The sequence below is a fragment of the Mesocricetus auratus genome, unplaced genomic scaffold (assembly GCF_017639785.1).
Source record: "Mesocricetus auratus isolate SY011 unplaced genomic scaffold, BCM_Maur_2.0 Super-Scaffold_6730, whole genome shotgun sequence".
Lineage (NCBI taxonomy): Eukaryota > Metazoa > Chordata > Mammalia > Rodentia > Cricetidae > Mesocricetus > Mesocricetus auratus.
The window spans coordinates 85,755,600-85,783,106 of NW_024429184.1; the positions used below are offsets into that span (position 1 = coordinate 85,755,600).

A 27,507-nucleotide genomic window follows, 5' to 3' on the forward strand; every position below is an offset into this window, starting at 1 on the left:
ATCTATAAAATTGGAACTGTCTTGAGAGAAAGCTTCCACGTTTGCCTATAGACAGTACTGTCAGAAATGGGCTCTCCAGAGAGTTGAAAGTCCACAAATGTAGAAGGCACAGATACATGTATGGGTACATGAGCATGTGTGAGTTCGTGTGTGTGTGCGCGCACGTGTGTGTGTGTGCTCCCACACACGCGCGTGCACACCCACACACCCACACACTACACCTTTGTGTCACACTGGCATTTTATTATTTAATTAAACTATTCTTTCCCTAACCCATGCATGCTCCTCTCGAGACGGCTTTGCTGTTAGCCTGATGGCCTTGACTTCTGGCCAAAAACAATCCAGAAACAAAAAAAGGGACAACAAATCATATTTTCACAGACATTTTTATCTCTTGGTTCCACCCTGTTTTCACACAACATTATATAACCCCTAAGAATACTATAATTCAGAGCAATGCCACCCGAACCCCGTGTCTGACACACTGATCATTTTCTTAGGCGAGAAATTGTTAAGTTCTTAATTACAAATAAACTCTTTGGATGGACCACCTTCACTGACATAGCTGGTCTGCGAACATTATCAGGAGTACCGGCTGATGAAAAACAAGCCAGTGAAGGGAGTTCTGATTCTGCCAAGCTCTAACAATGTTTGTTAGTTCTGAGCTCTGAGTCTCTTCATTCCTTACAGACAGTCACCGGGGGGCTCTCCGCCCTCCTAGCACCTTAGTGTCACAAGAGAAGACACATCATAACCATAGCTGCCCTGCACTCATTTCCAGGTTAACTCTCAACACTTCCCCAACCAAGAGCGGCACTTACCTGGTGGCAACCCTGCACGTTTTCTCTCCCATAAGACGAATACGAGCCCCTTTCTGATTTACCTGCCAAGAGAAACAATAAAACGGTGTAAATCCTGCTTTGCCTTTAGAGAGAACCTCCCCTGCAGGTAACAAATATCCACTCCCCAGCCCCGATGTTTACATACGTAAAGGAGGCACTACTGGCAATGTATGCAAGCAAGAGAGGGAATAACACTTTCTCACTCTGGCGACAAGAAACTGGAAAAAAAATATCCTTCATTCCTATTCTTAGCCAAACTGCTCCACACTTCCAAAAACTGTCATTCCAGTGGCCTCCACTTTTTCTAACAAACAAATTGTCATTACTTATTTTCACTTTCTCTCTCACAAAATTTGAACAATTTCATTTTTATTTACACAGCAGGCAAATGATCTATGTAATGACCCTAGCTTGGTAATTCCCATTGATTATATTGACACTTAATGGAGAGGCCAAAGCTAATCAATCACAGGCTCTCCAGATGGTGAATCTAGCAAAGACACTGTTCAAAATTCTAAGCCCCCTTCCCCCCCACCTCTTTCTCCTCCCTTTTGAAACTCTCCGGAGTAATCCCCATCGTGATCAACACAATGATGGAGGGAACTCCTGGGCAAGGGGATTTGGGGAAATCACCTATTCTGAATCCAAGTTCAGATTTTACCAGGAGACCCAGAAGGTCCTAGGATCTAGCTTTTGGATGTCTTGTCCCAATTCCAATCACCACATGTATGTCTATACTGCTCAGGACAGGCACATATATGTCTACACTGCTCAGGACAGGCACATGTATGTCTGGACTGCTCAGGAAAGGTAGAGAGTCTCCATTACAACTGTGTCACATGTGAGGATAAACCCAAGGATGCACGTTTTCCTATGTTTAGACTTTAGTAGAATTGCATCACAAGAGGTATCATTGAATTCAGCTGGTGATGTTCAGAGGGTTGCTCTAGAAAACTGACCATACCAAATTACAAGAGGCTAGTGGGGCAAGCCAGTGCCCAGGCCCTCACTCCAGCCAAGACCAAAGGACACTTCTCTCGAGACTAGTGCTTTGAGGTATATTGTACTCTATAGACAGCAGTGCACTCTTCTCCTGTCCCAAAGGGGACATTCAAAGCTTCTATTTTGAGGAGCCAAACCAACATCCTGTTAAAGTTTACAACCTCCAGATTTTCCCTTCTCCACTCAGCACGAATGCTGAAAGGAAGGGTAGTTAGTCATTTACTCTTTGGGTTCAATGTCAATGTTATCAGACTAAGCCTCTTTGACAGCACACACAGAATGTGTCTTTCAGAAATTTTATCTCTGGTGTAAAAGCGTGCCCTATGTCTATGCCACTAAATTAACACAGCAATAGAGGGTTATCTTTAAGGGGAATACGTTCTGGGTCTTAAGCTCTCACCCCACCTCTGTATTAGCTTCTCTCCTGATTTTCACAAAACTTAAACTTAGGAAAAGTACATTTCTTCTGTAGTGTTCCATGAAAAGTATAAAATCAATGTCCATATCAGCCTCAAATCCAGGGAAATGAGACACCATCACACAGAATGTCATTCCAGCGACATGGTAAGGAGGAACTCCATTGGTCACACAGAGATCCTTACCCACCTGTGTTATGTAAGCTACCCTACCCTCTAACTGCTCTTTGTAACTGTAACTATCAGGAAAGGTGTGACCTTTATCAGCAAGATCAAAAGGCATGTGTCCCCCCTTAAGATCTTACACACAAGCAATCTTCCAGTATACCTTGACATATTTGATTTGGGCATGACACTCACTGTCTAATCACTTCATAGGCAGGTAGAAAAGTTGAAAACAAAAACAAAAAAAAAAAGGTGCTTTGACCTTGTAGGAATATGAAAATCTAATGTCATAATATGTAATTTTCAAACATTTGAGTTATAAAATATGGATAAGATAAAATGCTTGTTTTGTGACACTGTTTTTTCTGAAGGATATTACCACCTGACATTATTTCCATAACTCATCTCTAATGTACATAACTGGGAGAACAGTTTGCCTACCAGCATTTGTCTTGCTACATATACACAAGCTGGGACCACTCCTTCTATTAGGATAATGAAAATAGGAAGGACAAACACAGGAACAGGAGGGTGAGACAGAAACCGGGTGTGGAAAAGAAAGACGGAAAGAATAGAAAGGAAAGGGCAACGGACTAGGAAGGAGGGGGGAGGACGCCAGAGACAGGAGGAAGAAAATACAAATCCACGCAGCCCAGAGTCCCCAAAGTACTCTTGGCTCCATGGACCCGGCATTCTTTACTATCATATCGGATACAGGCTGCCTAATCTTAATTTTGCTTGTTAAAAAATATTTATCCCGATACAAAAATAAACCCACTGCAAATTACAAGTTGTCAGGGTTAAAAATCTCCTCCTGTTTGTGTGGGGGAGGATGAGAGGACGGCACAGACATGAATCATTCTCCAGCAATTTGAGTGTTTCCATGACATCAATGGGCACCCGTCCAGGACTCTGTCGAAGTCTGCGAGGTACCAAAGAGGCAGCGCAGCCAGCGGGAGGCTTGGAGGTGGACTCGTTTTTTTTTTCCAAGGATTATGCTCCTTGTGAAGGTTTCATCTGTACCATCCACTCTTACCATCAAATAGATCGCCGTGGAGATCATGAGCGAATACATTTCATCCTGACACTGTGAGCCTTTAACTTTGTTGCAGCTTTTTGTTCCCAAATTCAACTATAAATCTGTCCTTGGAGCTCAAAATCCTGGTTGGGAGCAAAGTAATCAGGGCTTGTGGACAGAGCCCCCAGGACCTCTCAAACATCAGATTTTCTTAGTTCTATCATTTTTCAAATGATGAAAAGCAGCCATTTTAAAATGGCACCTCAGTTTCCAGGGGGAAAAATGTATTTTGTGTGAGTTGTCCATTAAAAATTATTAACTGTGGTCTTGATATAAATTTTCTGTTTCAAATCCCCTGGAGTATTTGCTTCAAGATAACAAAACTTTGAACTTCACTGCTAAGATGTCTGAGTAGGACCCTCAAGTAACTATGTATGCTCAGGGACACAAAGGCCCCTAAATATCTGTGTTTCCTCTATGTCGGGCATGGATTTTGTCACTGATGTCAACTGACTGGCACACGGAGCCTACTCTTTCCTCCTCTTTCCATTATTTACCTCCCTCCCTCAGCCCCGCAACCACAATGGACACTTTGAAGGAGCTCAAGATTCCATTTCTCCAATATTTAAAAGAGACAGTGCTGATGAGCAAACCCTGCGAGCTCACTGCAGAGTTTTCTGAGACAACCCTCCAGTACTAGAATGCGACAGCCGCTGCGGATATTTTTTGGCACAAAGACAATGGGGCAGTGCCAAGCCCCATGGCTAAAACTACTCAAAAGAGGCAGAGGGGTAGCATTAATCGCTCAGGTCTTTTACTGCATGGAGTACTGTTGTCCATATTTTAAAATCTAAAAGTACCCGTTAGTAACATTTGTTGTATGCCCATAAATTGGGGGGAGGGGGAGGGCTTGTGAAATATATATATATGAGGAACAAATCTTGTCAGGCATTTGACTCATTTATAAACCTAAAAGGAACAAATGTTAAATTTTGCTTCTGGTTACCATGTCTGTGCAGGAAACAAATGGTCTGACCTGATGAAGGGGGTTCAGATGGCTGAATGAAAACCACGGAAAGAATTCTCTGTGTTAAGTCCACATGCTAAACAACTTCTCTTCTCCAGAAAGGCTATATGTATACAAGGAACATGCAATGCTGTGCCACAGTACCCCCTCCCCAATTAAATTCGAAGAATGCTGTAAATGAGCAGACACAGCACCCGTCAATCAATCCTGGGAACAAAGGAGATCAACATGCAGCCTCTTGTCTAGGACAGGTTGGTATCTACCGTGAACAAGTGATCCAGGAAGTCAACATGGGCTTTATTCAAATCAAGCCCATCCTATGGTTGAAATCTATATTTAAATGTGATTGCTAAAAATGGCACCACATGGCAGTCAATAAAGGAATCGCTTCCTTCTTTCAGTTGTTCCTGCAAACCTAATCTCAGCAGAAAATATCAGCCATTTGCAATTTTTATGGCCAGTATTTTTGCTGACCCTGACAATAATCTTTTATCATGCTACCCCAAAAAGCAGGAGGAAAATCTGTGGTTATTATTGTTGTTGTTGTCGTCCTTGCAAATATCTAAAGAGCCCAGGTTCAATCTTTAGATAATCTACTATTTGTCATTCGACACCTGACTTTCCTTCCAACATATCATGGTATCCCATCGCAAGAGAATTGAGCGGCAAAGAAAATATTACCTGAAAGGAAAATGGGCTCAGAAACTCGTTTCACTCACAAAGATAGTAGCATCACTTTTGGTGTATTAGTGAACCTGGGCTCACACAATAGTTTAAAGCCACATGGAAAGAGACAGACAAGAAACAACTTCTGGGTTGGAAGATTTCTAGGGGTAAGTTGAGACATAGAACATCACCTTGTGGTTGATCAGCAAGAGAGCCGGGTCATATTGGGGTATGTGGCCCCTGATTTGGAAAGGGCCCCTCTAACATTTATATCCAGGTGGAAGATGTTTTTCATCCACCACTGAAACCCGAGCATCTGTACGGTGGAACTCCGCCTCCTGTTCAAAGCCTTGATGAAAAATTATCTGGTCCCACAGGACAATACCAGCCAGGCTATTTCCCTGCTAATCCTCGTTCTGGGAACTGAAGAATGAGCCTTTTGTTCCTCAGCATCCGACTAGGGAACTCATCGTAAACATGCTTGACTTAGAGTAAACTTCTGTCCTAGCTGAACCTACCCTATTAGTTGGTGCTTCTTCCTTTTTAATACGGTGAAGGGGCTACACCTTTAAGCAGTAACTGGGATTTTCAGGGGAAATGAAAATACACGCCGGTGACAGAGTCTTCTCATCTACATGGCTGTCTCTTCATGTCCTACCCAAGCCAGAAGAGCCGAGAGCTCACCCCACACACGTCACTACCCAGAGGGCTCTATGTCCCTTATCTGACTACACTGCACAGCAGCTTGTGAGAAGGGCAGCTGAGCACCATTTAACAGATGAAGAAACTGAGGCACAGAAAATTGACCAAAGCCATAAAGTCTAAGTGACAGAGCCAGCATTCAAATCCTCACATCTGTACCTGCTTTGCTGTTGGTATTTAAACTCTAAGAAAAGAAAGAACAAATAAACCAGAGGCCAACACTGAAATCCCAGAGCTCAAAACACTCATGAATTTGATATGAAATTAATGAAAGTGTCTTATAGGCAGCGATAATTTACATTTACATGGTGTTTTATTCCTAAAAGGTCTCTGGATACTTTATGGCTGTACAAATGATATACACAGAACCTGTGACGTCTCACAATTAACTGCCACCGTCTCCATGTTAACTTAAAGCAAGTAATTAACAAAAACATGGCAGAGAACAGCACTTCTCCACATTCTCTATGTGGAGAGTATAACTGTATATTAAAATACAGAGAAAAGAATGAGAGTAAAGACATAATTACAACATAGGGGAACTCAGCGTCATTCACAAGTGTCTTCTATGGGAAAGCAATCCTACCATGGTTCCCAGAAGTTAAAAGGGAAACTAATGAAAAGGATACAGAACCTGGTTTGAGCGAATCGCCTCACAAACTCAGCTTCTATTTGAAGGCTCTTAGAAGTCTTGTGGTGAGGATGTCTAGTTCACTTAGCATAGTGCTCGGTAAACTGACTGGAACATGCATTCCTGCTTCTATCTTTTTTGTGTAAATTAATACAAGTCCTGGCAAATTTTAAGAATTACAGGATGAAACAGATACTAAGACTATATAAAGTTAATCATGTTCGTAGTTTTCTACCAAGCAACCAGCAGAAGCTTATTCTTAACATTTTTTTCTGTATCACGTAAATTAGTATAATATTTGAATTGTTCGTTTGGTGAAAACTCAACAGGCATGGGAAATCAGTACCCCTCCTCCACATTATTTTAACTAGCTGGTCAAGTCTAATTATCCGTGACCCCAGATACAGGTGAGAGCATGAGTTCTATAAAACAGAAGGGGACATTATCAATCAGATATCCAAACTTTCAGACATGGGAGAGAGCTGGTTTCTCCTGCAGAGTATAGAATGCAAGTGTCTATATGCCAGGATAGTACTGTCTTCTCCCACAGACACTTCAAATTTCAAATAAGTTCCACACTGAAGGAACCATAAGCCATTTCCAGAATATAAACCAGTCACCCAACACTGAAGAAATCCTTTCACTCCTCCTTCCTAAACAGGAGAAAAGTGACAGGTGTGTGTGTCACTATGCAGTGGTGGGGATGGAAATCAAGAGTTAGCCATTTCCCCAGAAAATACACTTTCAGCCATAAACTGAGGTGCTCAACAATGGTCTGTCTGTCTGTGCCTGTCTGTCTGATCCTTTGGGACAGCCTCTCATGGCTAAATCACCTATTCTACTTTAGGGTAGAATGCCTTCAGAGCCATGCACAGTGAAACACAGCAAACGTAAAATGTTTGATGCTCTATCCAAACTCTTCACTTTGGCGACCAGCGCTGCTTCAGGGTCTATAGTCCATTCCCCTTAAAGAGTTTACAGTGGCAAATACTGTACTGCATGGAAAGTCATTTACTTTAAACCATTTAACACACACACTCCAGGAATTCGCTCTACAGATTCTAGGCCCACTTTCTATATGGACGCAGTCACTGGCATGACGCAAGGGCACTGCTGAGGTGACGCCGGTCTGAGAAGGTGAAGCCCGAGCAGTTCCTGCACTGAAACCCTTTCTCCACAGCATGCCAACTCTCTTAGGCCCATTCTAGATGGCATTGTCTCTACATGTCCACAACTATGTCTCACAATAATTTCACTCAGTCTAAAAGCCTAAGAGTTCTCAGGTACCTGGCCAGAAAAGACCTCCACGGAAGCACACTTCAAGTGAACACCCTGTGCAACAGCTTCCTGTCTGCCTCAGAGGAATGGAGCCCTGGGTGGTTTCACAGGCCCTAGAAAGCAACAGGCAAGCCAGCCTTCTCACTCATTGTCTTGCATTGGAGGCTTATGTGTTAGCAAGTGAAAGTGTGCAACTTCTATGTATTAATATCCAAATACAGGAAAATCTTCCACTGGAAACAATGCTAATTCCACAGAGTGTGCAATTAATCAGCATAATCACGGGGATAACTTAGCTGTTTGGGGAGGTGTGTCAAATAACTCCTTAAGGCCACTAAAGTACCACTTGAACCACCAAGTAATGATTTTTCTGAATCAGCAATTTGTACAAGGGTCCCCTAGAGACCCCAAGGATGAAGGGCAACCAGAAGCCTTCAACTTACTTCTAATGAGTGACTCACCCATGGCTTTCTACATGCAGTATCTCCATGCTGCTGCTTGCCCTAGTTTACAGTTTTTTCACAACTTGAGCCTCCAAAGGAATAGGAAACTACAACAATTTGGGATTTGTGCATCCAAACAGCATGTGTATTTGAAGTTTTTTATATTTTTTAGAAGATAGTTTCTGCATAAAAATGGGAGAAAGTACTAGAGAGAGGGCCGAGTGGCTAAACTACTGGCTGTTTCTTAAGAGGACCTGAGTTCAATTCTTAGCACCCACACAGTCACTCACAACTATCTGTAACTGTAATTTGGGGGATCTGGTGCCCTCTTCTGGTCTCTAAGGGAACCAGCATGCAAGTGGTGCATAGACAGACATGCAGCCAAAATATGCATACACATGAAACAGATTGAAAAACAGAAAAATAAAGGTAAAACTGAAGAAAAGTTGGGAGCTGGGGAGATGGCTTGGTAGTTAAGAGCACTTGCTGCTTCCCAGAGGATCAGATTTGATTCTCAGCACCCGCATGGCAGTGTTACTTCAGTTCCATGGGATACAAAGCCTTGTAGAGCCACCATGGGCACCGGGCATGTTTGTAGGCTGAACACCCATACACATAAAATGAACTTTTTAAAGTTTTAATAAGGAAAGCATTACCTTGTAACACAGATGTCAAAGCAAGCCGAGCTAAAATATATTTTCGTTGCATTCTTATATAGAAGGAAAGCCGCTGGCTGTGTGAGGAAAAGCAATCCTCAAATGTTTCATCTATGCTTAAGAACTGTATCAGTCACTAGAAGACCCTGTCTAAAGACAAATTCCTGGGGCAGATAGAATGAGGTTCAGAACTCTACCCTCCGTTAACGCGTGCGTGCGTGCGTGCGTGCGTGCGTGCGTGCGTGCGTGTGTGTGTGTGTGTGTGTGTGTGTGTGTGTGTGTGTGCGCGCGCGCGCGCGCTGCTGGGCCCCAGGCTGACACTGGAATGTCTTTCTGTATTCTCCGTCCCACCTTATTTTTTGAGAGGAGTTTCTCACTGAACCAAGCGAGCACTTGCTGTCTCAGCTGGACTGGCTAGGCAGCGAGCTGCAGCAGCTGCATTACTGTGCCTCTCGCAGTGCCGAGGTATAGACGAGTCCTGGCACACCTGGCTATCCTGGTGCTAAGGACAAGAACATGGGTCCTCATGCTAGTGTAGCACTTTATTCACTGAGACACCTTCCCAGCCCTTATTTTATTTTTCTTAGTAAAATCTTTTCAGTTGTGGCAATCAATTTAACAGGCACACACAGCTCTGCAGGTTATAGCGGATAGGTACTAACAAATCCGGGAGCCTGCTAGATAACAAAACGGGGATTCTGTCATACCCACCCCATTTGAGTCACATTTCATAGGACAGGCAAGCTGGTATCCATGACCCTTCAGACAACTACATCTCAAGGTCAGAGAAATCTAGTACTCTCAGCTAATGGGGTCTTTAAATTCATTCAATTCATGGCTGAAGGACAATGGTTCAAAGAAATTATTTTACACAATCAAGTTGATTCCTTTAATAAATCATAGCGCCCACAACCTCAGGATCTCTGGACTTTTGTGAAGGCTGTTGCCTGCTACTGACCCTGGCCCAATGCCCCCAAACCACCGATACTCCAGTCTGATCCTAGAGTGGTGTCATGTTCTAATACAGACAGAACTCAAGAAAGTGATCCAGACCCCTGTGAATTTCAAGGCACCATACACAAAGACTGCTCCTCTATCCACGCTCAGTGAAAGTGACTATTGGGTCCTTCTCTCCCATCGGAGAAGATACGTGACATTTCTGCCCAGATGTAAAGAAACGCCATAAACACCAGACTTTGTTGCCTGAAAAATTATCAGCAAAATTTAAGATAATTGACAGTAACACAACTTGCCACTTTGCTTGATAAGTTATTTAGTGCCCAATAAACAATAAGGCCCAAAATAAAAATGTCAAAACTCTGCATGAACGGAAGTAGGGCAGATTAAAGAAACTTTAGTCTTAAGGAAACTCTAAAGAATATAGTATATACAGGTTTAGTTGTCTACACAGAAAAGTATACATTTGAGCATTGCATACATAAGTGGTGGCCTCAATTTCAGGTTGAGTTTACTGCTAACAAGAACATGTGATGACGGGCATGGCAACTGAGGCTGAAGGATAGCAAGTTTGAGCAAGCACAGGCCAAACTAAGGGAATATGTCTCAAAATAGTGTGTGCATGTGTCAGTGTGCCTGTGTAATTATCTTCTCCTAAACAAATCTCATATTTAATGTGATACTCAAGGCTACACAAAAATAAGAGGAGTAGATGTTGGAAAAAATTTAGAGTATAGTAAATATTTTTATGTGAACACAATCTGAATAGTGCACACATACATACCCCATCTATAACATGTATATACCCATATATCTATACTTCTATACTTTATCCCCATTCATTTCCATTCCCAGCTTAGATAAATGAAAACAGGCACAACACATGTAGCTACTATACATGTATATGCAAGCATATCTACATGTAAACACTAGTAACCTCAGTTGCCTATGTATAATAGTTTTAATATTAGAACACCACAAATCATCTATATTCTGTTGAGGAATTGAGGAAAGAAAATCGGAATTAACAATGCATTACAGATTATCTATAGAGAAGACAAAGGGCAGGAAGATGGGTAACCATTAGAATTAATAAAGAGTAATGCCCTATGACCTCTTCAAAAACAAGTGAATGGGTCAAAATAAACACACAGTCAGGGAGATGGGGACAGCTACCATGTTACACTAGCTACCCTTAAGTTATGTTTTAGGTTCAAGATACAATGCCACAAACCATTTACTCCCGAAATGTGATATTTAAGACAAACCCCCTGTTTGCAGAAGGATTTGCAGAAGGGAAGTCAAGGATGGAAGAGAAAGGAAGAGAGGAAAGGGATTTTGGGGAAATGAAGCAGAAAGTGGGGCGATAGCCAAAAGAGCGATGTCATCTCATCCAAGCACTCAGGAAAGAAAATGTGTCGGTGTTTATGGACAGCAATCTTCAGAATCCACAAAAATTATCAGCTGAATAAATCTGAAAACCATGACATAGGGAAATAGTGTTTGGGAGCCTTCTGCATGCTATGTGCCAGAAGCTGGAGGGTCTGTGACTGCTGTCACTTTCAAAGAGGGTAAATGTGGCACTACTCACCAGAGAGATATGTCACAGCAACAAGGCCCAATGCAAGAAACACCTAGCAAAACAATTGTCATTGAGACAAGGGAGGACACTGGCCACCCCCTGAAAGGTGGGTTGCAATGTGGACTTCATGTTTGAATCCAATTATTTGGCAATAATGAAATATCTCAATATCAATTCTTCAAAATGATGTTTAAATAACTGACAACCAAGAAAAACTTACAGGATATGTTGTCTCTTCATGGCCTAAGCCCTTTGACATAATCCTGGAGTTACATGAAAATCATTTACAGAAGGGCAATTATTATAGCAAATGTAATGGAGCTGTGCCAACCGAGACCATTGCTACCTTAGGAGCCTGTTCTTTATCCAAAGGCATGCTCTCCACTACCAGGAAGGACACTGCCTACCAAGAACACTGTCCACCAGGAAGTAGCAGAGATGTGACTTCTTGTCTTCTTCACTGTCCCTGAACAGTTTCATACTGTGGCCTGGGACCAAAATCGCCTTGTTCTTTTTAAATCCCACATTCTTTAAAACCAAGCAAAACAAAAATAACTCCACTCAAACCTCCATTCTCAGTGGCTGTAGGTGGACATGGCTCATGTAGGTCTCTAAGGACACTCAAAATGTCTTCATGAAGCATCAGGATGCAAACATAAGCTCATTTTCCTAGAAGCCAGAGAAACTATGTACTCAGCAGGAGCCCTCTAGGTTACCCACCACTTCCTGAGCATGCTTTGTCTTAAATGCTTCATCCCCCTGAAGTTCTGTTTCCAAGTCAGACAAACTAGAACCCATCACACACATGATCAGGCCAAGAGCAGCAAGCAAAGCATGGCTAAGAGTGCCATATACCTTACTTGCCCTTTGAGCCGTCAGTAAGTGCTCCCAGTGGCAAAACTACTCCCAGAAGGGAGCTCACATCCACTTTCACTTCCAAGGAGCAAATTAGCATCCATACTCAATCCTAAGTAACCCCATGGTCACAGAAAATATATAACTAATGCCCAAGGATGAAATCAAAAGTTAAACTCAACTACTACCACACACACTAGCCAACCTTAAAGTAAAAGTCTAGTCCGATCTGAGTGGCCAGCAGAGGGCGCACATGCCCCAAAACTGCAGCCTTGGACTAGGCAGGCACTCCTCAGACCTTTTAAAAACATTAAACTTGACCAAATTTGAAGGAGAAGCATATGAGCTAGCTAGCAGTCACAAAACTAATCTCAATTTAGGATTACTAAGAAATACGAGCACATTATCATTTGATAGCAACTTTAACAGGGGCTTCCTGGCTGCTCTACGGAACGATGCTCCTTAACAAGAGATAATTTCTTTGCACGCAAGCAAGCTTATGTTACTTTCCAAGGCTACTATGATTTTAATAGGCCTATGAGGTCTATATTAGGAACTACCCACAATACATGTATTTTTAGAAGTAATGGAAATGCTAAATTTCTAGCACATAACATTTTTTTGTGAATTATATTAAGTTACTCTTTGAAATAGCATCTCTTTTCGTGTGTATCCATCCATATGTTCCATAGAAACCCATTCATCTCTGTGGCTTCACAGCAATCCAGTATGTAGTGTTTCAAGTCTCAATTCACATGCATATGTTACTTACTGTTTTCTACATTTTGTGACCCATTGTCTATATTTTTACTTGCTTTGGGGTTACGAAAGTTACACCAGAAAAGATGTTCGAGCTCTATGTTAGCATGTATCTACGGACAGGCATTGTATATTGTATTTAGGAACAAGGGAGTGTTCCCAAATCTGTAAAGAGCATACATCTCTCCCAGCACTTTCCAAGCTTGAGATTTCTCAAACAATAGAACAAACTTAAAACGAAGGGGGGAGTGGGGAATGAAAGCACTAAGAAAAGATGAATCCTACATCATTTTCCTTTGCAGATAAAAAGATTAAATAATCCGAAGGAAGATTAACTTCTGATTTCAAAGGGTTACAACAAATGGACCATTGCCAAATAAGTCTCAAACTGAAAACAAGGTTGGACAATTCACCACCACTTGTCTGTGCACCTCAACGGCCATTTCAACCTCACCCCTACTCCTCAACAAAAACAAGAAAGCCATGAGACATATCCAGCAGGTGACCTTTCTTTCTTTCTTCCTTCCTTTCTTTCTCTCCTTTTTTTTTTAAAGCAAATCTCTGCAGACTTGAGAATGAACTGAGTCCACAGTATCTACAAACCAGGTGGCTTACGTGACACATAGGTCATGGCAAATGATATGCACCCTTTAGCTGATGTGGCCACTCCATTTCTGCATAAGTTAAAATGACGAGGTTTTGTTATTCCTAAGCACTCAATTCCGAACTGTTTGCACAATCTGTTAAGTCCAGGCAAATTTAAATGATTCTGACATGCCGCCCGCCAAGGCCAGTGACGGGGATAATGCCTCTTTCCATGGGTAAAATTCGGTGGCATACAGGTCACTCTCTTCGGGGGAATCAACTGTGTGTCTTCTTTGCATTTCCAGCACAATCCTTCACCCTGCAGCCTGGAGCTGAGAGTGAGATGCAAGAAAGGAGCCGAGCGCTCAAAGCAAAACTCTGCTTCCAGGACAATCCATTATATCTGACAAGTTAAATGTTCCATGGTATGCCATATGGCATCTGAGCAGGCCCGACGATAGAAGAGGGGAGCTGGGCAAATGCATCACAATTAAGGAGTTTGGCTACACACTTTAGTCTGAATTACTTTTTTCCCCCAAATTGTAAATGTTACCCCCGGAATTTTCATCTGAGCCCCTCTGAAAAGGAAGACAGTCTGCAGTCTGTGTAAGAGAATCAAACAGTCAGGGCAGGTGGGTTTCAGAGAAGCTTGCAGACCTGTAGCATCGTCTTTTCAGTTTCGAGACAAATAACAAGTAGACTTTAGCTGCTTGCTAGACTATTTAAATGAAACTTGTCATGAGGTTGGGACATGTAAATGCATCTGGTACAGCCAAAATGCAACCAGTTTCCATGCTTAAGTCGAAAACATTAATCTCACAAGCTCCACATCAGAAGGGGCATGCTCCTGTACCCTCTGTGGCTTCCTTAATATCCACCAAACGAATCGTATGGCCATGGCACGACCACCACAAACACTGGGTCCCCTGGCCTGTCTGAAAGCAATCGAAGCCACTCACGACAAAAGCTGTGAGACCTGCATTAAGGATGTGCTTGTTGTTAGGGACAATTTAATATAAATTGTATTAAAACTGTAATCAAGGTTAGCACTGACTTAAAGCTAAGGAAGGCAAAATAAAATGAATGAAACAGCTACTATACCACGGCGTGCTGTTTCACCGTTCTATCATTCTTAGTTTTTTCCATTGACTTCTCAAGGAAGAAATGGTCCCATAATAAGAGCTGGAAAGCTTTTTAACAAAGCACACGAATTCACATGACCCCATGATAATTTTATCTGCACTTGCCCTTTCTGGACAGGACACATTCTTAAGCAAAATACATGGTGTAAGTGTCGTGTGTGTGTGTGTGTGTGTGTGTGTGTGTGTGTGTGTGTGTGTGTGTGTGTGTAATAATGGGTTGGTTCTCGACAGTAATGATTACTGTTTAAGGTATTCACGGTGGTTTGCAAACATGAAATTCACAATGATTAAGAGAGATGCACACACATCTTCCAAGGGAAGGCGCTAAGACTCATTTCCCTAAACTATGTTCACTCTCCATCTCTCCAGAGGGTCACTATTTCACTCAAATGCATCTGCTTCCGCCTTAATTAAGAATAGCATTGCTTCTAAGAGCATACATACTTTAGAAAAATGGACACAAGCTTTTGGTTGAAAATTGTGAACACCTTTTTTAGTGATCTGAAAGTTGCCATTTCATAGGAACTCAATGCAATCAGATATTTACATTTCTTTTATTAGCACAAGACAATTTACTGAATTATGGAAGTGAGTACAAGGGTAATGAGTTTGTAATCTGTATTTTATAACAACAATTAATTGTTACAACTCTATAATATTGATCACTTTCGTAAATGTGCCCTATACCTTCATCATAACAATAGTAGATAAGTTCAAAACTATTATAGTAAGTATTTTCATTCTATGTGTGCGGCTTAAAGGAAATTCTAGGCGGTTAATTGATTTGCATTATTAGAACAGCAATGAAATTAAAAAATACCAACAGTCCTCCACACCTGGCCCAAGCTTTCTTCTAGTGCCTGCACTATATTTTGCCAGTCAATACCATATATTACTAGGGGAAGTTTGACCATTAATATAGCATACATACTACTTATGAATAAAAATTTGTTTATATTCTACACTACTGCTCATCTTTTAGTAATTTTTTGGTACTATGTTACTGTCCAGTGAGAAAATGAAGCCCAAATTCTAAGCTAAGAGCAATGAATATATCCAACACAGCTACACTGGCTCACACACATTTCTAAGATGTAGCTGTGTATGCCTCTGCACCAGTGCAGGGCAGGAGGCTGGAGCGTGCTACAGACCCTTTTTCTGCATCTAGATCCACATTTTTATTACTAATTAAAATGTCCAGATGGTAAAACAACACCTGATCCAAGGGGCTTCTCAGTACACTGACTGTCAGCACTCAGTCATTGCACTGTTAACAGACTCGAAAAACTGGCCTTCGTGAAGCGTTCTGCACAGTGCCCAAATAAGTGGTACGAAGCACCTCAAACTTTGCTCACTAAAATGCCCGCATTCACTTCAAATATTTACCCAGGAAAACCATCTATCATTTTTAAAGGCTTATGGATGCTCACAGAGAGAGTGTCATAGCATAGCAACATGGTTGGGATTCATAAAGGAGGAAAAAAAACGAGGGAAAGAATGAGAGGAAGCCCTCCAACATCACATCATTTCTGGTGGCCCTTTAACTTTTGTTTGGTACATTCATCAATAGCCAATTGTGTTTTCAATGTATTTGTGTCTTTTAGTCCATTTTCTCCATTTCCTTTCATATGTAGGTGTGGACTGTAAATCCTAATTACAAAGCAAAGCATTTATCATCCCAAGAGATTGGCAAAATTTTAGATTCCCATTTGACCCCTGAAATCAGGTTAGGCAATGCTCATGAATAACAGACTTCAAGAAATCACAAACACTTTAACAATATTTAAGCAGTTACTTCCTAATCCTAAGTAGATTCTCTTTTTCTCAAGCAAACATTTTTTTGCAAATATTTAGGCTGCTTTCATATGCAAATATCCTTACACACACACACAGACACACACACACACACAGACACACACACACACACACACACACACACACACACCACTGCACAGACCTCAAGCAATGGGAAACTTTGCAAGGGAAACAGGGGAGGTGGCTGGATGGGGACACTGGCAGCCACCCTGGCTTCTCTATGCACAAACAAATGTTGCTCTTGTGGCAATACCTGAAACAAAATCTTCTCGTGTCTGGGTGAACAACTGCTTTACCATCCTCCATTCTGTGGCTCTAAGGTTCTCAGAATGAGGCAATGGTTTCCAAGCAAGCAAGGTAACCCTAATGGCTCACCAACAGGCTTCTTGTTTCAGTGTTCAGTAACTCCAGTAAATGTGCTATGCTTCTGGACAGTGGGATTCCAATCACTTCCAGAAGAAAGCCCACAGAAAATAATCTGAGAAAAGGGGAAATGGAAAAGGCCACAGGTAGACCAAGCTGGTGGTCCCCAGTCTGAGCAGGTAGCCCAGAAGGGGGTCACGTGGTACAGTGTTCTCCCCAAAGAGCACAAATGAGAAGCAGCATCTCAGGCCACCTTTTTCTCTAAGAATAATCATTCTTCAAAACGAAGTTTTCTAGAAAAAACAAACAACAACAAAACAAGACCATGGCACGCTGAAAACAACCTGGAAAGTCAACAGTGTTTGAATTTATAATTATTACAGGTGGCAACAATCTCCAGTAAGCAGGAGTCCCCTGCCTTCCACTCTTCTCTACAAAAATATCCTCTGAACTTGTTAGGGAAACTAGGGGATTCCTTGATAGCAGGTGAACAAAGCCAGTGGCAGTCTCTCCCCCAGCTCACTCAGTTAAGAAAGCCACCAGAGGTTAGCCACAGTGAACAAAAGCAAATCTGGGGCCAGAGACCCAGGCTGGGCGGGACTTAGGAACGTAGGAGTTGGGACACAGTTGTGAACTTGCTGGGCTGAGAAGGGTGATAGTGAAGTTCTCAGAGCCAGGAGAAAGGTCCCTTTGAGATAAAAAGGATCTGTTTCTCAGCTAGGGACCTGCTGGTTCCCACTTGCTCTTCCCTTCAGCCATCATTTCCTTGTTTATGCATATTAGAAGTGGTCAGAGATTGTATCAAATGTGGTCTGGACAATAACAACAAAGTGCCCGAGGCCACATTGGTTTTTTGTTGTTGTTGTTTTTGTTTTCTTATTCACCATATACAGATGTGGCATTGGGGAGAAGGAACCAATCACAGAAGGGAGTGTTTGGGGGGGGGCAGGGAGGTGTTACCCTGCACTTAGATGGACTGTGTGAGAAGAAAATCTAAAAGCTCTGTAAAGTGTCAGGATTAACCTCTCCTCTCAGGTTGCTTACAGGTGGAATTCTGCCATCTGGATGGGCAGTTTGCCTGCAGAAAAAAGAAAGACACCAAGGGAGCTGGGGAGGGGGACCTTCCTCTACCTCCCATTTTAACACAACAGATTTTTAAGGGAAAGGGGGCAGAGCCATGAAAATTGCCAAACATAGGAAGATAGGCGCATGTGTGCACAGGCATTCATGTACAGAGTGTGACAAAACCAGAGCTTGAACAAAGCAGAAGATCGAAGTAAAATATCCATTGTTGTCACAGTGAGACTAATAAGAAATAAAAACCTACTCACTCTTGAGTGCAGAGCAGGGGAAAAAATCATTGTAAATTCTTTAGCAAGTAACTGATGAGATTTCCTATTTTACTGAGTATAAAATAATAATAAAAACAGCTAGCATACCAAAGTTTCTATTGCTCTCTCACAAGAACTTCTTTATATTATTTATTCACACTGCGAATTACAATTTAGCTTTAAGTAAACAGGAAGCTGTGTTTTAGTAACTCCTGGGAGTTGTGTCATTTCAAATTGAAAATACGTATACATTTTATGATTTATAAAAATAATTTTCAGCCCCTCTTCTTAGTCCTTATCCAAACCTTTAAAAAAAAAACAAACTCCAAGAAAGCCAAAGGATCCGTTTTTCTTTTGCTAATAAGTTATTTTTAGACTAAAGAGCAAATATGAAATAACTCCGAAGTGTTACTCTCCAACCTTGAGGGCCACAGAGGACTTTGTGTTTAAGTCTAGGCTCCGTGGCAAGCATGGCGCCAAGCTGACACCAAATGGCTATTTGCCAACTGAAGGTTCCACATTTGGAAGGCTTTACATTCAGAATATTGTTTAGTATGTCATTATCTGTGTTCAGGAGATTTGGGGTATCCATTTTGATGTAACCCATCTCCATGATGACACGTATAGCACACATAGCCAGAGCGTTGAGTGAGAGAATTATGGGCATATTCTCAGAGCCTTACACTGAGCCACAAAGGGAACAGATTATAAAGTAAAACGCACTTTGTGAAAAATAAATATCATCTAAACAAACAACAAGACATAACAAAAGCCCACCCTAAAGAGAAACAGGGTACTTGCTTTTCTTCTGGGCTTCTGGGCGGCAGGCAGAGGGAGGCACCAAACCTAATACTGAGGCAGAGTCGCCAAAATCATGTGGAGGAATAAAGTGTTGTGGTGTCAGTTTGCCAGCTCGCGGACAGAGCGCAACACGCCAGGCTTGGCTGTCCTGACATGTTTTACTATGTAAATTTAAATAGTCTTGAAAGGGAAAAGGAAAGAAAAGGTAAAGGGGTTACATGTGGCTTTTCTTTCATATTAAAATAAAAGTTTGTTAGAAATTCTCATACTTGGGCCACAAATAAGAGCACTTTCATGCTGTCATTAAAAAAATAATAATTATAAAGAACTGGCTCTTAGGCTAACACTCTGACATGTTTCCTCGGATGGAAATTTAGGGGGGTGGTTTAAAGAGTTAAAAAGACTCCCTACCATTAATTTGCATCTGGTGCTTTTAGTGTGTGTGTGTGTTTTTTTCTTCCCTGAAAAGTTGGCAGAGCCTCCGATTTTCCATAATGCAAGCATTTGGGAATTGTGCGGGGAATGAAACCGATCCAATCTCCTGACTGCGACATGAATTTTCATTAATTACAACCTTGTCAGCAAAAGCATTATCAAAGCTGAATATGAAAATGCTAATGAGTCCTCATTTGCATATTTTTCTTTGTTGGAATGTCATTAATTATTACATTTTATGATGATGAATGCAGCTGTCGAAGCTCTCCGATGCATAATTAGCCATCAGAATGCCAGGAGCCGATCAGCATTTTTGGGTGAAAAAAAACAAATTTCACTTCCACTCTCCCCCATCCCAAACATCACCAAACACACTCACCACAGACACACACCACAGACACACACACACACACACACACACACACACAACCTAACACAAGTGGGGGCAGACAGAGAGAGAGAGACAGAGAGAGACAGAGAGAGACAGAGAGAGAGAGAGACAGAGCGAGCGCTGACAACAGTCCTGAGCCTGGACCTTGGGGAAGTTGGAAAAGGGAGCTAATTTTTGTGTTAAAATTATTTGGTTTTTAGCTGATAACGGTCTTATACAATAGAACCAGTTCTTAATAAAAAAAAGTCGTTATTCCAGCTTAATTAATGCCATGCTTAATTATAACACCATGATGTCAGCGGTTTTAATTAAGTATTGGCTCCGTTACAAAAAAAAGGGAAGAAGGGAAGAAAGAAAGAAGGAAAGAAAGGAAGAAAGAGAAAGATAGAAAGACCTATTCCATACTTCAGTAGAGTCACAATACACAGATTTGTGAAAAATCATGTATGCAATTTTTTGGTCTTCAGTGGTTCATGAACTATTCAAATTTTTACAGGCAGCATTAAAACTCCATGCACACATGCGTGCGCAAGAGGGTGCACGCACGCACACATGCGCACACACACCCACTCTCACACACACTCACGCAGACACAAATCAGGCTAAGGGGAAACCGTACTTTCCTCCAACATTACTTGGGCCGACTTTAAAGCTTACCTACTTGACCACTTTTTTTGAGCTAAAGCGTAAGTGAAGATGACAAAACATAGCTCATCCTCTCTCAGCCGCTGGGAACGGTGTTTATAAGTAAAAAAAGAAAAACAACACAGAGCAGATGGGACCATTACACATGACCAAACCAATCAATCACAGATGAAGGGCCCAGGTGCGGCGCAGCCGTGCAACAACGCACCATTTCACAGTCTGTCAGACACACACACACGGTCGTCCATGAGTGACCCTCCTCAGCTCCCCCCGGACCTCATCTGGGGCGCTGTGCCCCTCTCGCCTGCCTACGCTCCAACTGACGTCTTCATAATCACTCTGTCTTTCTATCTGTGGTGGCTCGGGGAAGAGACAGGATGGAAGGGGTGGTGACTGGGGGTGAGGAGGATGGGCAGGGGAGCTAGGACAGCAGCTCACATCATTGTCACTTAGGAGGAGTCCACTCTTCTTCCTTCTGCCATGCCCGTGGCCCCTCCCTATGAAACCTCCAGAACAGCTTCTGTGACCATCATTAAGCTCATTAATTTTAAAGGGTGACTGCTTGTTTGTGGCACCCCAAGTGCCTGTTATTGGAAATGGCCCTTCTTTGTGAGTTGCTCGCTTCTGAGGGAGGAAGATGAATGGCACAAAGTCACTCCTACACTGAAATGTCAGAAAGGAATCAGGGTGGTCAGAAAGAATTTGCATGACCACCTAGATTGGATACAATGACACCCTAGTGAGGCAAAAGCTTCTAGAACCCAAATCTATCTCAAGATTCTGTGTCTTAAATAATTGTGATAGCCTTTGGCATCCTGTAGTACCAATTCACCCAGGCATCCTTGAACCCAAATGAAGCTATGCATCTGCAAGCATCTTAAGCTGAGTGTGGCAACCTAACTGAAAAAAGTTCAATACCAGCTCAAGGGAGACTCTATTTCCTGCTCTAAACTCAAGAGTTTCCAACTCACAGCTCATCTTCTTGCCCTTCAGATAGATCTCTTTTCTTTCTCTTTAAAACAGGTAAAGAAATAAATAAAAACTCAAAGATGAAGGCAAAAAAAAGGAAAGAAAATACAGCACCGAAGTCCAGCTGCTGCATAGAAACAATAGCAACAGCACCTCATCACATTACACCCCTGAGACAAACAGTGCTTTCATGGGTCCATTGGATCCTTCCACATTCATATCCTCCTTCATCTAGGTAGTAATGCATAACAAAGTTTTTGAGATCTTTGACACACCATGAACATTATAAGAAATCAGCTTCGCTTACTCAAATTTGGAAAATGGACATTCTTCTCTACTTTAAGAGATGAGCATGCCTCTAATTGATCAATAATTTGTCATTCATCTTCCCAATTTATTGAGGAGAAGGAATTCAGGAAAGCAAGCAGAAAGGCTACAAAAAATGTCTACATGATTACAAAATTGCTTAATGAATTCATGTCCAAAAACGCTCACGACATTTTAGACTTCACTGGAAAATTTACACTGAAAACAAGTAAAAGTTAGCAAGAAAAATGCTACATAATCCAGCCACTCAAGGATTTTGAATCATTTATTTACAGTTTCGTGAAATGGTTGGGTGGAAAAAACATACAGGCTGAGTTAGTGAGAAAGCATCCTACCTCAAACCTCCATGCCATCCCATTTACAGGCAAAGACAATTTTACAGAACACTAGGCAGATTAGATTCATCTTAATGGAAGCTTTGTCTCTTAGCATGGGCCCTACCATCAAATCAAACTTATTCTCAGAAATGCTTGGTGACACACTTGTTTGGAGTTTCTTCTTGTTTTTCTTTTTTTTGTTTTGTTTCGAAGAGTCAGTATGCTTTTAGTTTTGTTTCCATTTCTTTCTCAGTGAATCTGTCCTTGGAAACTTCAAAATACTGAACCAATCATGAATCTTTTGGCTCCCCAATAAGTCTTAGAATTTTTATGTGTAGTCCTTGTTAACAAGGAACCTCCTCATCTTTATACTCAAACACACACACACACACACACACACACACACACACACACACACACAGAGAGAGAGAGAGAGAGAGAGAAAACACAAATCTATTAAAACCTTCCATAACCATGTAGAAAGGTTCACCTTGTGTTCTGAATGTATATCCCCCCCCCCGAAGGAACTAACTACACATTTGCATTAATAAATTTCTATTCTCAGGCTCAATAGAAATTACGGTACAAAAAGCAGATGTGTACATTGGATTCTTTCGAATTAAATTTCCAAAAGCAGATCCTATTGTAGCTCAAGATCAAAGGGACTAAAACATGATCTCCTCCCCCTTCCCATATAATTACAGAGAGTTCATTTCTTCTGTTGCGATGAGCACAACAGGTAAATCTTGAACCTGAAGGATAATGATCAGGTGCTGCAGCTTAGCTTTGCTGGGTTGCTACAGAGCTCTGCACAGGGCCCCTGCTGCTTAAACTACCACCCTACAGGAGGCTGGGAAATGCCTCCTGCTCATCTCCTCCTTATTCTTGTTTCCTTTCCCACATCAAGACTATGCAGAACAGTTTGGAAATGGACACAAGCCCTCTTGAAGCACAGTTGTTCTGAAGGAGGGATTTGGCTACCCCAAAACACACACCAAAGGATAACATTGCACTGGTATGCAGCCTTGATGGGTAAGGTTACCTAAAAGCCTCTTTTGGAGGTAGATGGGGTATAAATAATGAATAAATGAGTGACACTGTTATGAAATGTCATATCCTGGCAGTTCTGCAAAAGGACAAGACCCTGGAGAGGGAGAAGAAAGGGCTGCAACCGCAGACTCATCCAAAACTGAGGTTCGGGAGAAAATCAGTTTCCACTTGGCATGATTAGCATGATCTATTTCTTTGGGGAATATAGGTAAGGAGAGAAGAGAATTTAAGTCAAGCCCACAAAAACGGAGAACTCGATAGAGAACACCCTCTAGGCTGAAACACCCTTGAAGCCAACTACATTCTATGTATGCATTTCCATCTCCCTTTTAAAATTCCTGGTACCTCATTTCATCCTTTGCTGCCCATAGGCATCTGTTCTCCTCTAATTATTTGCCATTTAGAAAAACTCTGCTTAAATTCCTTGTGCATCTGGCCCTTGCTTAGTGTATATTTTGATGCTTTAAGTATGGTGCATGGTATTAGAAGCACACACAAGCACAAAATCTTTCCCTCCCCAGGAAAGTGTTTCAGTATTCTCCACCCAACACACACACCAAAAGAGTATAAGCAAAATAAATTCAACTTTACAAGCTTTTATTGAAATAAATATGTGCTCTTACAGTCTCTCCCTGTCTTAGATACATACATACATACATACATACATACATACATGCTTCCAAGTGCTTTTGTAAACAAAGGTTTGTTGAGGATGAGTGTGATCTAACCAATAGCCTCATAATGTGTCAGCCATAATGTTTTTCCCCAAATTAAGCATCACCTCAAATGTGTTCTGTTTTTTTTTTTTTTTTTTTTTTTTTGGTTGGTTGGTTTGGTTTTTTGTTTTGTTTTGTTTTGGTTTTTTTCGAGACAGGGTTTCTCTGTGTAGCTTTGGAGCATATCCGGGCACTCGCTCTGTAGACCAGGCTGGCCTCAAACTCACAGACATCAGCCTGTCTCTGCCTCCCGAGTGCTGGGATTAAAGGCGTTCGCCACCAACGCCAGGCTTCAAATGTGTTCTTAAAATCAAGTCTTTCACTTTAATTAGTTAGGGTCTTCTAAGTCCTGAACTTACTTTCCCCAATCAGAGAAATGGATTGCTATCGTTTGACATGGAAACAGAGTTTTTAAGGAGCAGCTCTGCTATCATTTGACATGGAAATAGAGTTTTTAAGGAGCAGCTCTCTTGAACACAGGCATGGAGAAGTACTGGAAAAATCAGATTGCTATATCAAAAACCCAAATCCAATCAAGCTTCTCACTTCCACACATTGTTCTCTTGTTCTCCCTCTCTCTGTCTGTCCATTCTTTCACCACTTTCCTTTTTCTCACTGCGCACTTTGTCCCTTACAGACGCGGTGCTGGGTGCTAAATACTGCCTGGGGGTTAGTTTCTAATATTTGTTTGACCCATAATTAGGTATTAAGTGTTTGCTCACATGAGTGAGAGGAGCAGTTACTATTAATAATATCAATGATGAGAAGGATGATTTGCCCTATGCCAAATACTTTGCAGTGGAATGGAGTGACTGACAAAATGGATTTTAGAGGGAAACTGCCTGTGCTTGGACTGGAGATCTACAGCTAATGATCTGGTGACCTAAACATGTCAGTGACCTGAGCATGTCGCTCACTATTTGATACCTTGATGATTTCCTCAATAAAACAGAGCAGACGATAATGCCTGTGTTATGAAGTTGTTATGTCAAGTGAGGACAGTGAAGGTCTCTGAAAACTTTATTTATTCTTCATCACCTGGGGTCACTATATATACAGACTATCTTTTGTTCATGGCCATATCCACAGAGACTACAACCCTGCCTGGCCATGGGATGGACTCAAGCAATGAGTAACTCTTCAGGGAATGAATGAAAGAATGAATGAACAAACAAAAGGTTAGGGGGGAAAGACTTGTAACGTGAGCTCCTAAATAGTTGATAGGTATAATTTCTGTGATATTTTATATTGCCTATGTCTTCAGGAAACAGATAATTTATGGGGAAGGGCAAGTAATTACAATTATAAACTATGTAGGAAAATCACACAGAAAATGGAAATTCTGCCAGGTCAGAGAGAAGGTAACTCAGTTCTAGAGATGAGGAGTACAGGCTTTCTATTTTATGACTCTACCATGAACTCCCTCTGAACAGAGGCTACTTAAATAATTAAAGCCAATAGAAAGTGTTAAATTCCTATTTCCTTTATGAGCAAAAAAAGACGTTCCACTCTCTTCCTTTACATGGATATTCCATTCTGCTCTCAGCCAAGTGCTTGTGAGTTGATAGTCCACCTTACACTTTCTATACACATCGTCCACTTAGACCTCTCTGAATGCCACACCCTAAATGCAGCTGCCTGGTTTAAACCTTTGCTTGAATGGTTTAAAAGTCTCTCACACTTAAAAGCGAATTCACAGTCATTTTCTTTACAACTGGGCATTTATTTGTGTTCCCTACAATTTCTTAGACCTTGAAGAACTGTAACATGTACTGAAACTCTCCGGTCTTCCTCGGGCACCAGATGTGAGGATTTCATTTAAATTTTAGTAAGACACTGAGATACATTATTAAATGTTTAAAATTTTTAAGTTAGCTTTTGCTGTGTTAAGAATTGGACTGTATAAACTAGGCAAGCACTCAGACACCAAACTACAACCCCAGCCCTGTTCTTTATTTTTTAAGAATAGAGAAGCTCATATAAAAATGGCCTCCATTTTATAACATACCATAATTTCAAACTACATGGCTCAAATTAAGAGGATGTGTTTTGTGCCTTATAACCTAGAAAGAAATGTTATACCTCTGTCCCATAATGGTAAGACACCTGGTGAGTAAGTGACATATCTATTAAGGGGAAGAAATATAGCAATATTTTGGCAAACGGTATGGAAGGGGAAACATTACAGAACATTAACATAAATGGAAAGAGGTTTCATCTAAACAAAAATTTCAAAATCAAGACATTCTATATCAATGAAAATGTTGCAACTGTTGTAATGAGTTTTCATTTTTACAGTATGAGTCGTGAACCTAAAACCTGACCAGGCCCAGAGTGAAATGTGTAGCAGGGTTGGTCAAGGTCAAATACCAACCTCACATAGCAACCAAATATTTCCAGTTGGAGCCCTCCCCCAACACACACACACACACACACACACACACACACACACACACACACCATTCACTTACAGCATCACCAACATCAGTGGCTTCTCCTTCATTTTCTCTTTGGGGAGATAGGTCCCCTGTAAAAGCCACAAATCCAACTACATTTTGGCACAACATAAAGGACTAAACTATGAGACTAGCTCTCAGTAAGCCCTTGTGCTCATTCTTCCTTAGAGGTGATACACAAAACTCGCAGGTTACCCTCACTCAGAAAGAGTCCTCCATATTTTCAATAATCACTCTAGACAATTTTAGTTATTTGGCAGGCTCTATCCTTATGCCCTACCCAATCTAGGTGACCTTCTTCCTGACTCTAAAACTGAAGGTACTGCTGTTTGGATCCTGACATGATCTACCACAGACTGTTAATGCTTGGCTCACTCAACTGTTCACAGGACGGTAATGTCTGCTTGTCTCCTTGGTGTGAAGGCCTATAGGTTGGGATCCTTCTCTGTCCACAGTTGGCTGACCTCAGGGACAGAGATCTGTACAAACACGTTGAATGTGAACACTAAGTGGTACATTTCTTATATAATATTAATATTGGAACAGTAGTCTCCTAACATACACAATTTTAGACATTTGATGCCTCCAGAGGTCAAAGTAAAGTCTTTGTCTGGCATAGAGAATAATGAATGAGATGATCTCATCTCTGTCAATTACAGATAGATTAGATTGTGTTTGTACACTGGCTCACACAGGGGTATCTCTCAGTAGCTGCCATGCCGAAATGATCCTAATTTGGTCTAAAGGGGACTACACGTGTAGGGTGAGCCAGAAGGGATGAGAAGAGAAGCAGTTCTCCTTTTGGATTTCACAAGATGCTAACCACCAGCAAAGAATATAATTCCCTGGCAAACTGGGCAAAGATGGTTGTAGAGCGCATTACACATGACTCTCAGTTCCTGGAGATGAACAGGTCTCTCAAGAACTCACAGCTTCAGAGCAAGGAAGTTGGGGAGTCACTGAACTTTACAACCAAACTCCAAGAAGTCCCCCAATCCCCCTATTCCTGAGCATCATGCCTACACTTTCAAAGGTAAAGGAGCAATCTTGGGAACGAACCAGTAGCTGATCAAAGTGAGAACGAAGCATCTGTTGTTTTGTAGCACAATGGATGGAGGTGGGGGTGGGCCTTACAAGACAGAAAAAGAGAGCTAGAAGAAAGCCA

The 27,507-nt window shown here is 41.6% G+C and overlaps 1 protein-coding gene across 9 annotated transcripts in view; it reads right to left on the bottom strand.

Moving 5' to 3' along the window:
• The window catches only part of Tcf4 (transcription factor 4), a 333,223-nt gene that overhangs the window by 162,503 nt on the left and 143,213 nt on the right, over window positions 1–27,507 (bottom strand). For 8 of the 9 annotated variants that reach the window (XM_040741637.1, XM_040741642.1, XM_040741636.1 and 5 more), the window contains one exon: window positions 822–883. In XM_040741637.1, coding sequence (XP_040597571.1) covers window positions 822–883 — 62 coding nt within the window. Of the gene's footprint in view, window positions 1–821; window positions 884–987; window positions 1,006–27,507 lie in introns of those variants that run through there. The other variant, XM_040741643.1, reaches the window with a different exon arrangement.